The sequence below is a fragment of the Gadus macrocephalus genome, chromosome 12, assembly GCF_031168955.1.
Source record: "Gadus macrocephalus chromosome 12, ASM3116895v1".
NCBI lineage: Eukaryota > Metazoa > Chordata > Actinopteri > Gadiformes > Gadidae > Gadus > Gadus macrocephalus.
The window spans coordinates 3,612,068-3,623,773 of NC_082393.1; the positions used below are offsets into that span (position 1 = coordinate 3,612,068).

Genomic DNA, 11,706 nt, shown 5'->3' on the forward strand with positions numbered 1-11,706 from the left:
CGCCGAGGCCCTGGACTCGGTCCTGGGGGACTTTGCCTTCCCAGATGTCTTCCTATTTGACGTGTGGGGCGCCATCGGGGACGTCAAGAACGGCCGGATATAGAGTCAGGTACAAAACCAGAGAGGGGGGGGGGAGAGGGGAAGGGAGAGAGGGAGGGGGAGAGCCAGCAGAACCAAAGAGAGACAGAGAAGGGAGGGAGAGACAGAGAGACACAACCAGAGTGGGAGAAGGCAGGCAGTTAAGAGAAGGGAGAGAGGGATAAGGAGATAGAGAAGAGGGGGAGAGGATGAATGGGGGAAGGTGAGAGAAGGAGCGAAGGGGAGGGGGAGATATAGGGGGAGAGACAGGTACAAACACGAGAGAGAGAGAGAGAGAGAGAGAGAGAGAGAGAGAGAGAGAGAGAGAGAGAGAGAGAGTTTAGAGGTCGCTCACTTTCCATGAACAGTGGTAGTAATCTTATTGAATCGTATTCTTACAACAAACATACTCAGCCCTAAGCCAATGCTAGACATGTTACGCAATGTCCTGTCGACAAACCATAAAAGTTCACATGGAATCAACACAAGTGCCATGGGGCAGAGCAGGAAGTGTGATAAGGCCATCTGAAACTATAAGGACTTCATCCGGCGGTCTTCACACGCTCCCTCGAATGGGCGTAAAATAGTTATGAGGGTCACATGACATTTAGAACTAATTTGAAGGAATTATAATTTATTAATGATAGAATTATTAAATGTTATTTTTTTAATAATTAAACTAAGAATAGTTGACAGGTTTAGTGAATGTTGAACTTTGACCACCCCTTCAAGCATGCATACACATTAAAACAGTAGACCATATATTTATAGAAGAGATATCTTACAACCTCAAGAAGATTATTGGTATTTATTTATATCAAGCCGGTTTCCAACAAGTTTCTGACATTGTATATTTTATTTCCCTCCCCCCTCCCCTAAAAGACGTCTAGGTCCTTTGCTGGAACTTGACAGAAGTCAGAGTAAACCACCCAAAAGAGGCAATCACTAGCCGTTTCCGCGGCTAAGCAAGAAAAGAGGTTGCAGAAGGTCTGGCCTTAACACATTCCGACCATTCCATCAACTTTAAAAGTCTCTGTTGACGGCAGCCAAGACTCAAACAAATAACTGGGCCCCCGGAGAAGAACAGATGGTTTTTTGGACGAGGAAAGTATCACCACACACACGCAACCTATCGCTTTCCTGCTATTGTGTGCTGTAATAGTGGGGCAATACTCTAGACGGGGTGACGTCTAGATACAGTTAATCCCAGCCACACCACTCCTCCACCAGCCGAAAACGAGGGTTTAGGGGGGGAAAACAACATGCTAACTTTTATGCTAACTTTACATTGGATAGCTTAAGGTTGACCTTGGCGAATGAGATGTAATGTGTTGGTCAATCTCCATCGATTCTCTCCACTGAGTTATAACGGTCTTCATCTTCAAGTGGGGGGCTTTTAATATTAAAAAGTTAGTAAGTTAAGTATTGATTCTTGACAGGGGCTCTTTTGGTGCGTTTAGAGCCGCTACTGTGTTTCATGACATTAATGTAAATAGGTGTTGACCTGATGTATAAATATTAATACAGATGAAAACATTACAACGTAACAACTTAATAGTGTTCTTAACAGGCACACTGTGTGCCGTTTTCTTTTCCTCACTTTTTGTAATAAGAATACAACCCCAGAAAGACTTGTTTTCCAACAGCGTAAACATTCCACTTGTTTTTCATGTATAACTTGTAATTGTTAGTAAAACATTGCATATCCTGACTTGCAATCAGTTGCTTTCATTTTTTTTTTAATTGCTTTCCATTGTGTTTATTTATTGTATTCAATGAAAGTTCTTGCGAAAGCTTCTCATATGCTATGCTATTTCTTTCTTCATGCAAGTACATTTCAGCCTTTACATTTCACATTAACAGATAATATATAGGTTCTATGACACAAAGAAGTCAAAGTCAAACATAAAATAAGACAAAAAAACATTGATATCCAACTAACAGTAAATGTAGGGCGTCAACTAACCAAAGGACGAAAATTGTAGAAGCCCTTTGCGAGAAAGAACTACAAAGAAATACAATTTAATTGGTTTCATATACAAACTGTAATATTTCATGCAGAAAATGTATCAAATTAAAGGATGAATACCATCCCAGTTATTAGGCAGGAGACTTTCAGAATTCCAAAAAATCGGTATTAAGCTGTTCTCTCTCTACTTGGAAATACAACTGTTTGACGCGAACTAGCTTTGCTGGCTCGGTGGCGAGGGTGTTAGGGGTTCTGTGAGTGTCCAAAGTATGGATAACCTAAACAAAGAGAGTGGTACGAGCTGGCCAGAATTTTTTATTTGTATCCACATTCATACCCATTCTGGCCCATATCATTGAGCACGTTAGTGCACTTGGTTTTCTGACTAAGGTGACCACGTTGGGGATGCGTGATAATATATTTAAGTCGATAAAGAATGTCTACCACAGGTTTTTTAACAGCAGTATTGTGAGTTTAATTTGCTTTAAATCGGAAACGCAAAGCCTCAAAATCAAAACCACATCATAATTATTATATCTATTATAAAAAGAAAATTTCTTGCTAAAATATTTAGCTCGATAAGTCTTCCTTTTCTTTCTTCTGAGGTCACAGTGGACCAACAGTAATTTGACCATGATATTTTCTTTCATATATTTATTTAACATAAAATAAAGAAAATAAAGTAAACAAATGTATTTGTGGGCAATATCTGATACAATGTAACAACAAGGATAATAAGTCTGTTTATAATTTTTCATATTGCATATAAGCTGTCCCGTGAAGTCCCTGTTGGGTCAAATGTATGAATATTAGTTGATGGGCTCCTGAAGTGAATGGGGGACTGCTCTATCAAGACGAACGATAATGATTTGATAACAGGAGACTCATCCTCGATCATTTGTAGAAAAAACGTGCTTGGACTGCTACGCTAATGGTACGATCCCGCAACCGTCAACAGTCTGTTAATAAGCTATGTCTTCTGAATGCTAGCAGCCTCGGGTCATCATTTCTGCACCCACAGCTATTCCACCTCCTCTGAAAGGTTGGCACGGGCCCAGAGTTTACCTGACGAAGCAATTCAGTTCTTTCCATTTATCTCCTCTTCTGTGCTTACTCAGCTTAGAGGGAAACCAAACCCTAACAAGTTATTTATAGGTGAAAGATGATTTACTGGGTTACATAGTAGTGATATGGCTAGATCCTGCTTAAAATCTCGATTTAAATGCACACATTTATTAAAACGTAGGATACGACCATGTAAAGATGGACATAAACTATCCCCCAGTTGTTCATCCGGACTTTTGTGGATTTTGCGTTTGGTTTGTGTGTTTTCCATTTTTGTTGTGGCCTTTGCATTTGTGTTGTGTCATCAAGGTTTACGGTTTTCCTTTTTCTAACACACAAGTTAGTTGTCTAGGCTAAGGGGTCAAAATATAGGCATAAAGACTGTCCACACAATAAAATACACTTATTACAAAAAATATCACAAAGGAGTTTGGTGAAACAGAAAGGACTGAATAGGGTCAAATTTCCTTCAATGGAGGGGTCAACTAAGGCTCAATCACAATAGACATTCATTCCACTTGTCAGATAAAGCAAAGTGATTCCACACACAAATAATTCCACAGGCAAAATAGGGGCAGCTGGCAATATTTACAAGCTTTTTACACACTAAACGATGTAGTGAGGAACCCCCCAGAAAAATCCTCAAATCCTCATAATAAACAAAAGATTAGATCCTTCGACAACCCTTTGATCCTTCAAGTCCATTTAGGCTGTAATCTCGTCCTTAAGTGGTCAGAAAACCCTGCAGAGAAGTTCGGCAAGGACGTGAGTACAAAAGGACGTGTGTACAAAAAAACATGACTCTCCAAAAATGTATTTTATGCACCTCGACGAGTTTCCGAAGAATTCCAAAGTTTCCGAAGATGAGGACGATGCCGATATTGTGTTGTATTACTGATCAGTCGGATAACCGACGTCGGCGTGATTTCTTTACATCTTCTTTCCACTGAGAGCCCCATCGGTCTGCACGACTGGAAGGTTCAGTGACCGAAACCGAAATCACATCGCGCATAAAACACGTCTGCAAGGCTCATCTTCAGTCTCGGGGCCATCCAAAAGAAATCAATAAAATCACCTTCTTTTGAAGAAAGCTGCCCTTTCTTAAAACAGTCACGCCTTGTCGTCCCCCCCAGCTGCTACGCCTGGATGAGGGTGGAGGCGGTGGGGGTGGCGGTGGCGGTGATGGACTCCGGGGGCTCATCCTGGCTCAGACGCCCCCTGGCTCCGGCGAGCGGCGATCTGCGGGTCATCTTGCGCAGCGACGGGTACAGGCTCATGATGGAATCGCGGGACACGACGAGGCTCGGGTAAAAGCGTTGGAGTACCGCCCGACGGAACAGGATGTACACCCAGGGGTCCAGGATCTGGTTGCACGTGGCAAAGCGAAGGAACAGCAGTAGTCGCCGGATCTGGAGCGGTCGGCCCGACAACACAGTCTGCGCAATAAACACCTGGCGACGGCAAGAGGGATATAGGGGGGAGAGAGAGGGGGAGAGGGGGGGGGGGGGAGACATAGAGATGGGGAGAGAGGGGGAGATGGGGGGGGATAGGGAAGGGGAGAGAGAGGGAGAGGTGGGGGAGGGGGGGAAATAAGGAAGAGGAGAGAGGGGGCGAATGGGGAGGGCAGATAGGAATATACATAGGGAAGGGGAGAGAAAAGGGGCATGAGAAAGGGAGAGAGACAGAGAGGGGGAGAGAGAGAGGGGGGGAGAGGGGAAAGTGAGAGAGACATAGAGAGGGGGAGAGAGAGAGGGGGCAGAGAGAGATGGGGCGGAGAGAGAGGGGGAGAGAGAGAGGGGAGGGGAAAGGGGGAGAGACATAGAGAGGGGGAGAAAGAGAGGGGAGGGGAAAGGGAGAGAGACAAAGAGAGGGAGAGAGAGAGAGAGGGGGAGGAGCGAAAAGGGAGAGGGACAGAGTTCGAGAGACAGAGAAAGAGGGAGAAGAGAGAGAGATTAAGATAGAGAGAGAGATTAAAAGAGAAAGTGAGAGTGGGGAAGAGAGAGAGACAGAGAGAGAGGGAGAGGGCAAACAATGGGTGGAGTGGATGGGAGATGGGCGAGGTGGTGAGTGAGGAAAGGGCGGGCGAGTTATGGAGAGAGAGGAACGAACGAAAGAGAAGAACACATTGATATGAATCAAACAGCAGAGGACACGTCCCGTGAGAATGCAAGGCAATAAAAAGGTAACTGGTTGAATCTGAAGGAAAACAATTAACGCTACTAAATTTAGCAGAGACACAAAAACAAAAACATGTTCAGACATGCATGCACAACATGCATTTACTAGTCTGCATGGCGAAGGGGGGAGGGGAGGAGGAGGCAGGGGGAGAAAAAGTTGGCTTGGCTAATTTCATCGCAGCATTGTTGTGACGGTTGCTAAAACAAAGTTGTTTTGTCCGTCTTTGCTGCGGCTCTCTGCTCACTAAATATGAGGCCATCTCTTTCCCTCTTCTTTCTTACCTTTTCACGGCACCCAAAAGATCCCTTTCCAGAAACAGACTCTTATGTCGAGCTTCGTGAAAGATTTAAGATGCAAAACGTCTTATAATAAACGTCATCATAATATAAATATGAATTTATAATCTTTCAAAATGGTGCATCCTATCGACATGCTGGTCCTGAGTTCAAAATCAGTTATTCTATTTCAATGTTAAATATTTAAATTTGATTTCAATCAGGAAACTCTTACGATGATAGTTTTGGGGAGGGGGGGAGGGGAGGGGGGAGGGGGTTGTCAGTAGCCCAGTGGAGAGAGAGCAATACGTGATCATGACAATATTCAACATTTCGGAAAAAATAAACTAAATCGATGAATCAGTCGTTTGGGAATCAAACTAATGCAAACATCAGAGTCGACCCCCAAGACGTCTGAAAGCAGATGGATCCACACGCAGCTGTGCGGTGGGATTCGGACACAGAGACAGATGTTGAAGGACAAGCGATGCGTTAAAGGTGACATATTATACCACCAGGTGTGAGTGTGATTAGCCGTGACGAGCCGTTTTGAAAATTGGCCTCTTCTGACATCACGAGTAGGCGTGTCCAACTAGATGTGTGCCGGCTTGTAACGGCTAATCACACTCCCAGCTGGTGGTATATATAATACGGGAGCTTTAACGCATGTAGAGCTGTGCTGGGGGCGATGGGGGGGGGGGTGGGCGTTGGGGGGGGGGGGGGGGGGGGGGTGGGCGAAGCGCAGACGCTGAACATGGAGATGATGGCGTGATGATGGAAGTCTTTCGTGTTTAGTTTTTTTTTTTTCATGCAATCCACTCGCCTCACTCGGGACTCTTGACACATGATGTAAATCCAGGGATCTAATATCTGATTGCAGGTGGCCAAGCGCAAGTAGAACAAAACGAAGTCTGGGTCTACTGGGTGGTCAGTCGTTGCCGACCCTAGGATGTACGTCTGTGTAGGGGGGGGGGGGAGGGGGTTAGACAGGCCTGAGGAACACGACACAATCATCAGGGTGAGATTTGGATGGGGGCCATTATGCAAGCCTTTTTCTCAAACCAGCATGGGAAGGGGAACGTCGGACCAGACGTGTGACGGATAGGTTCACCTACCAGCCGGTCTCAACCGCTAGGCTGATCCATCCATCACTGTCTACATAAGGGCCCCTTAAGCCCAATTGTGGCTTTATGGGTGTACAGATCCAAGATCTAACATGACAAGATCAACAGATCAGTCGGAAGCAGTGATCCCGAGAGGCCATTTCATGTGCAGGAATCGACCAAGTCGATCTCAACTGAGACCGGAATACAGAGCTAAAACAAACAAATACTGTACTCATTGCGGAGAAAAGCACAGGCAATATTGTAACTTGAAGCAAGCAACTGTGCTTTGGTTTGATTAGAGGGCAAACTTATCCGTGGATGGGTATTGTTAGACCTGCAGTACCCCAAAACCATTCCCTTTGGTACTTGTTATTATGAATGTGTACAATATATATATCTCTGTTTAGAGACGAGAGCAAAGGATAACAACGTCACTCAGGGGCAATGTTTGTACACCAATGGCCAATTTGTTTTTCAATGGTCAATTTGGTTTAAGTGTTTAATGAATGTGCAGAAAACCTCTAAGAGCCACTGTTGTTTTAAAATGCTTTCAAGCTGTCACATGATGAAGAATGGGAACATTCTTACCAACGTAGAAATAAATGTTTTTTTCGGCTCACATACAAACACACACACACACACACACACACACAGTATATATACATACACATACACATTCACACACACACACACACACACACACACGAACCACACCACACACACACACACACACACACACACACACACACACACACACACACACACACACACACACACACACACACACACACACACACACACACACACACACACACACACACACAGGTGCTCATATCTTACGGATTATACCGTGTGTGGGAGTTTTGCTCTTTGTTATCTGCTCATCAGAAAACCAGAGCCTCGTGTGTTCAGGGAACACTGTCATAATCACAACACAAAACCGGGTTCCAATGCAATCACCCATTTAACCAGAACAGCCTGGAAGATATTTTAGCTGTACGCTGTCTCTACCCGTTTAGTCGAAGATCGGTCTTCATTGTCACTTTTGCAGAAACGCTCATCGCAATCACGCACCCTCGACTGGTTTAAACGGACAAGACAGACAAGATAAAGTAGAGGGCAGTAAATGGCACCATTCAATACAATTACAAACCAATTATCTAATGGCGACCAACAGAAGTGTGTAGCCACGGTCTCATGTAACACTATGCTGGCGCTAATGTAATATTACATATTGTTACTGTATAAGAACTAAGTACCACGGGGTCCGCGATCCATATGTACCGTGTAATATAAAGACATTTAGAGCAGAGAGAGAGAGAGAGAGAGAGAGAGAGAGAGAGAGAGAGAGAGAGAGAGAGAGAGAGAGAGAGAGAGAGAGAGAGAGAGATGGGGGGAGGGAGAGAGAGAGAGAGAGAGAGAGAGAGAGAGAGAGAGATGGGGGGAGGGAGAGAGAGAGAGAGATGGGGGGAGGGAGAGAGAGAGAGAGAGAGAGAGAGAGAGAGAGAGAGAGAGAGAGAGAGAGAGAGAGAGAGAGAGAGAGAGAGAGAGAGAGAGAGAGAGAGAGAGAGGGGGGTTAAGGGAATGAAATACTGAGGGAGTGGTTGGTGGTGGTGGAGGGCGGATATCCTCTTTCTGTCTACAACCGGAGATGGACCAGTCTCCCACGGGACTTATCTTCATAAAACACACACACAGACAGGCACACACACAAATAAAAACAAACAAACAAACACAAACACACACACACACACACACACACACACACACACACACACACACACACACACACACACACGAACAGACAGAAAAATTGCGCACATACATTCTCACCGGCTACAGTGGAGTGGAAAGTGCTTTGTTGCCAATGCTGGCTAATGGAGGTTCACTAACAAGGGCTCCTTATCTGCGGCTCTTTTATAGCCCGTCTGTCAGCACCGGCCCTGTCAGGAGGGTGGCGGGGCTTTCACAAGAGGGGGGGCAGGTATACATTTATCCCACTGAAATGGTGGTGGTCAACAATGAGAGATAAATGATCCCTGAATACCGCAATGTTTGAAATTTAGTGCGATGCACCGTGTACAACATCAAGCGGAGAAGGGAAGAGACGAACTCAATCCAGCGTGGCGTTTTTTTTTGGCAGGTCTCCGAGTCGAATGACTCAAGTGGCGTGTGAGCTTAATTAAAAAAACAAAAACGAAAATAAAACCGTCTGAGAACCGTCGACGCCAAGCCTGATTACAGAGGAATGAGCGCGATTCAGCTCGGCTCTGACGTCTGCGTTAACGGTTCACCGAACAGGGATCGGGGGGGGGGGGGGGGGGGGTACTCGAAAACCGCCATTCAACTCACCAGCAGGGGGCACCAGCACAGGGTGGCGATCACCATGATGAGCAACAGCTGCACCATCATCTCCACCTCGTAGTCCCGCCGCCGCTGGCCCCTGTCCTGCCCGCAGCACACGCGCACCAGCGTGCCCACGCTCACCGTGTTCAGCACCAAGGACACGGCGATGGACGCCAGGCCCACCGCCGAGAAGAGCAGCGAGAACACCCGGTCGCCGCCCCGCGAGCTGATGTTGATGAAGCACCAGGAGCCCGGCGGCTGCAGGTGGTAGCTCCCCACGCCGGCCAGTGGCAGCAGGGCCAGGCCGCCGGCGAACGTCCACACCACCAGCACCATGGACACCGCCGGCCGCGCCGGGCATGCTGGCCGAGCGGTGCGAACGGCCGGTTGATGCCCACGAAGCGCTCGATGGCCATGGCGGCGCCGAGGAGCAGCGGGCACAGGCCGTAGAACACCATGGACATGCCGAAGAAGTTGCAGAAGTGGCAGCGCGGGTCCAGCTGGCGCCAGTCGAAGCCGGTGAGGTAGTAGGTGAGCACGATGGTGCCGGTGACCAGCAGGCCCATGAAGTCGGTGGTCACCAGGCCGCCGAGGAAGGTGAGGAAGAAGGAGCGCGAGCGGCTGCGCGTGCGCTGGTAGGCCTTGGCCAGCACCACCAGGGCGATGAGGTTGGAGGTGAGGCCCAGGCTGCTGAACACGGCCGACAGGGTGAAGGCCGTGCTGCTCCGGTTGAAGGGGGGCGTGTTGATGGAGTAGCACAGCGGGGTGCTCTCGTTGCCGGCGGGGGACGAAGAGGCGTTCATCGTGGCGGAGGAGGAGGAGGAGGAGGAGGAGGAGGAGGAGGAGGAGAGTGGACGGAGAAGGAGGGGTAGGAGGAGGATGGTGATGACTTCAGCCTGATCTCCAAGATGAAGAACAATAAACTACATCCTTGTTGGGTCCCTCTTGGCTCATCTTAAATGTCTCTTTCTTCAGGCTGGAAAATAAAACACAGTGTTCGTCAAATGTCCTTCATGGAATACCAAGCGTAGAGAATGAATAAATAATAAATATAATAATAAAATAAATAAAAGGAGGTAGGAGGTATGTTGGAAGATCAGTAATACTAGCGGTAGCACTTGTCGTCATAGTAGTGGTCATAAAAGCGTCTATCAAATAGAGCAATATCAATTGTTTGAACAGCTGTGTCTTCTTTTATAAAATACATTCATACTGCGAATGAATTGGATAAACATTGTTTTTTATAAACCACCTATGTGGCTGAAACATGGTATATGATTTGGTGATACAGCATATAACTCCTTTGCAGGAATGAATGGAATGGTGAGAAACGATCTAAGGTAGCGATATGCATCACAGAGGAAAATAACAAGAGATGCGAACCAAACAGCAACATGACTAACAGAAGGAAAGACTGAGAAGGAAATGCTTTTGCGTCAACATGCACTAATAGTTACAGGAAGAACTGGCCAAGTATGCGTTTCACCTCGACTGAAATGACAAACGGTCACAGAAAAGCCCCAGTATGCATTTCAGTTTTAAATCAATATTTATTTGTTGGAGATTTGATCGATGGGTATTTGTTCACTCACGCTCTGATGATGCAAGCGGGGATATGACTCATAACAAACCGTAAGGATGATTTCATCCTGGAAACCAAATGTATAATCAACTATTTTCCACACACATCTTTGTGAGTTTCCACACGGAGTAAATGGGAAAAGGAGGGTCACCTTTTGGGGATCAGAGTGCAAAGAGAGAGGATGCACACATTCAAGCTTTGACCTTCTGAGAGTCCCATTAGCACGAGGGAACTCTGAAATCAATACATCATATTCCAACCTGTCTCTGACATATGGTTTCCCATTTGAACGAATGGGTAAGCCATAGAGCTTTACTGTAATACACAACAAGCTAATACCCAGGTTTAAGAATGTCAGTATGTTAATTGATGTTGCAATTTGTCATTCTACACTGAGGGAACAATAAACATTAAACATTCGGGGCTTGTGACAGGACATAGGCCTAATCTTTGGTGTTTTTCTATTAAATATGTTGTCCATCTGTGCTCGAAGATCTGACTTTGTGCTCTTCCTCTTCCATGTGAGCTTATGGATAACGGCTGCATCTCTGTTTGTCATTGTGAAACGCCAGCAAAAGTCAAACATGTCTTTGGTGTATTTGTACAGGGCCGCAACAAGATACTGGGTAAACACTATAACGATCATCCACAATACACACACCTACAGACCTACAGTGAACACAGGTACAGGTTGATCTCAGGTCATCTTTCTCATTCATACCAGTTAGGCCGTTCTTAAAATCATTGCAACCCCAACTTTTCACATTTTTGTGATGCTGCCCATTTTTTATGTCTGCAGTTTCCCATGAAACCATATGTATTTCACTCAACCCCAAGGGTAATGGAATGAAGATTACATTCCATTAAACACGGACAGCATAGATACGCAACAACAGATCTACACTAGCAGAGCCGGGGGTTGATACAGTCTGAATATATCTATGACGTATGCGTGTGCTGTGTTTTAACCAACTACCCCTCAAAGGTTAAAAAGAGACAAAGTGCTTGCCTTGGCGTGGTTTTGACAGTTCAGAGAGTTGCTTGGTTCCTACACGGAAAATGGTGGAGTTTTACTAAAGTAACGACTGGTTTACGGTCCTCCTGCTT

General features: G+C 46.0%; 2 protein-coding genes across 2 annotated transcripts in view; one reads left to right on the plus strand and one right to left on the minus strand.

The window, feature by feature from the left end:
• The window catches only part of gipc3 (GIPC PDZ domain containing family, member 3), a 30,926-nt gene extending 29,137 nt beyond the window's left edge, over positions 1–1,789 (plus strand). The window contains exons 6-7 of the mRNA XM_060066757.1: positions 1–109; positions 961–1,789. The exon at positions 1–109 is cut by the window's left edge and continues 49 nt beyond it. Of these exons, the coding sequence (XP_059922740.1) occupies positions 1–103 (103 nt within the window). The 3' untranslated portion in view covers positions 104–109; positions 961–1,789. The remainder of the gene's footprint in view (positions 110–960) is intronic.
• Positions 1,790–2,651: 862 nt separating this feature from the next.
• On the minus strand, positions 2,652–11,698 carry tbxa2r (thromboxane A2 receptor). Its single transcript, XM_060066756.1, is given in 3 exon segments — positions 2,652–4,563; positions 9,024–9,367; positions 9,370–11,698. Coding segments are annotated over 3 exon segments (1,110 nt in total). The 5' UTR covers positions 9,821–11,698; the 3' UTR covers positions 2,652–4,248.
• Positions 11,699–11,706: the final 8 nt, after the last annotated feature.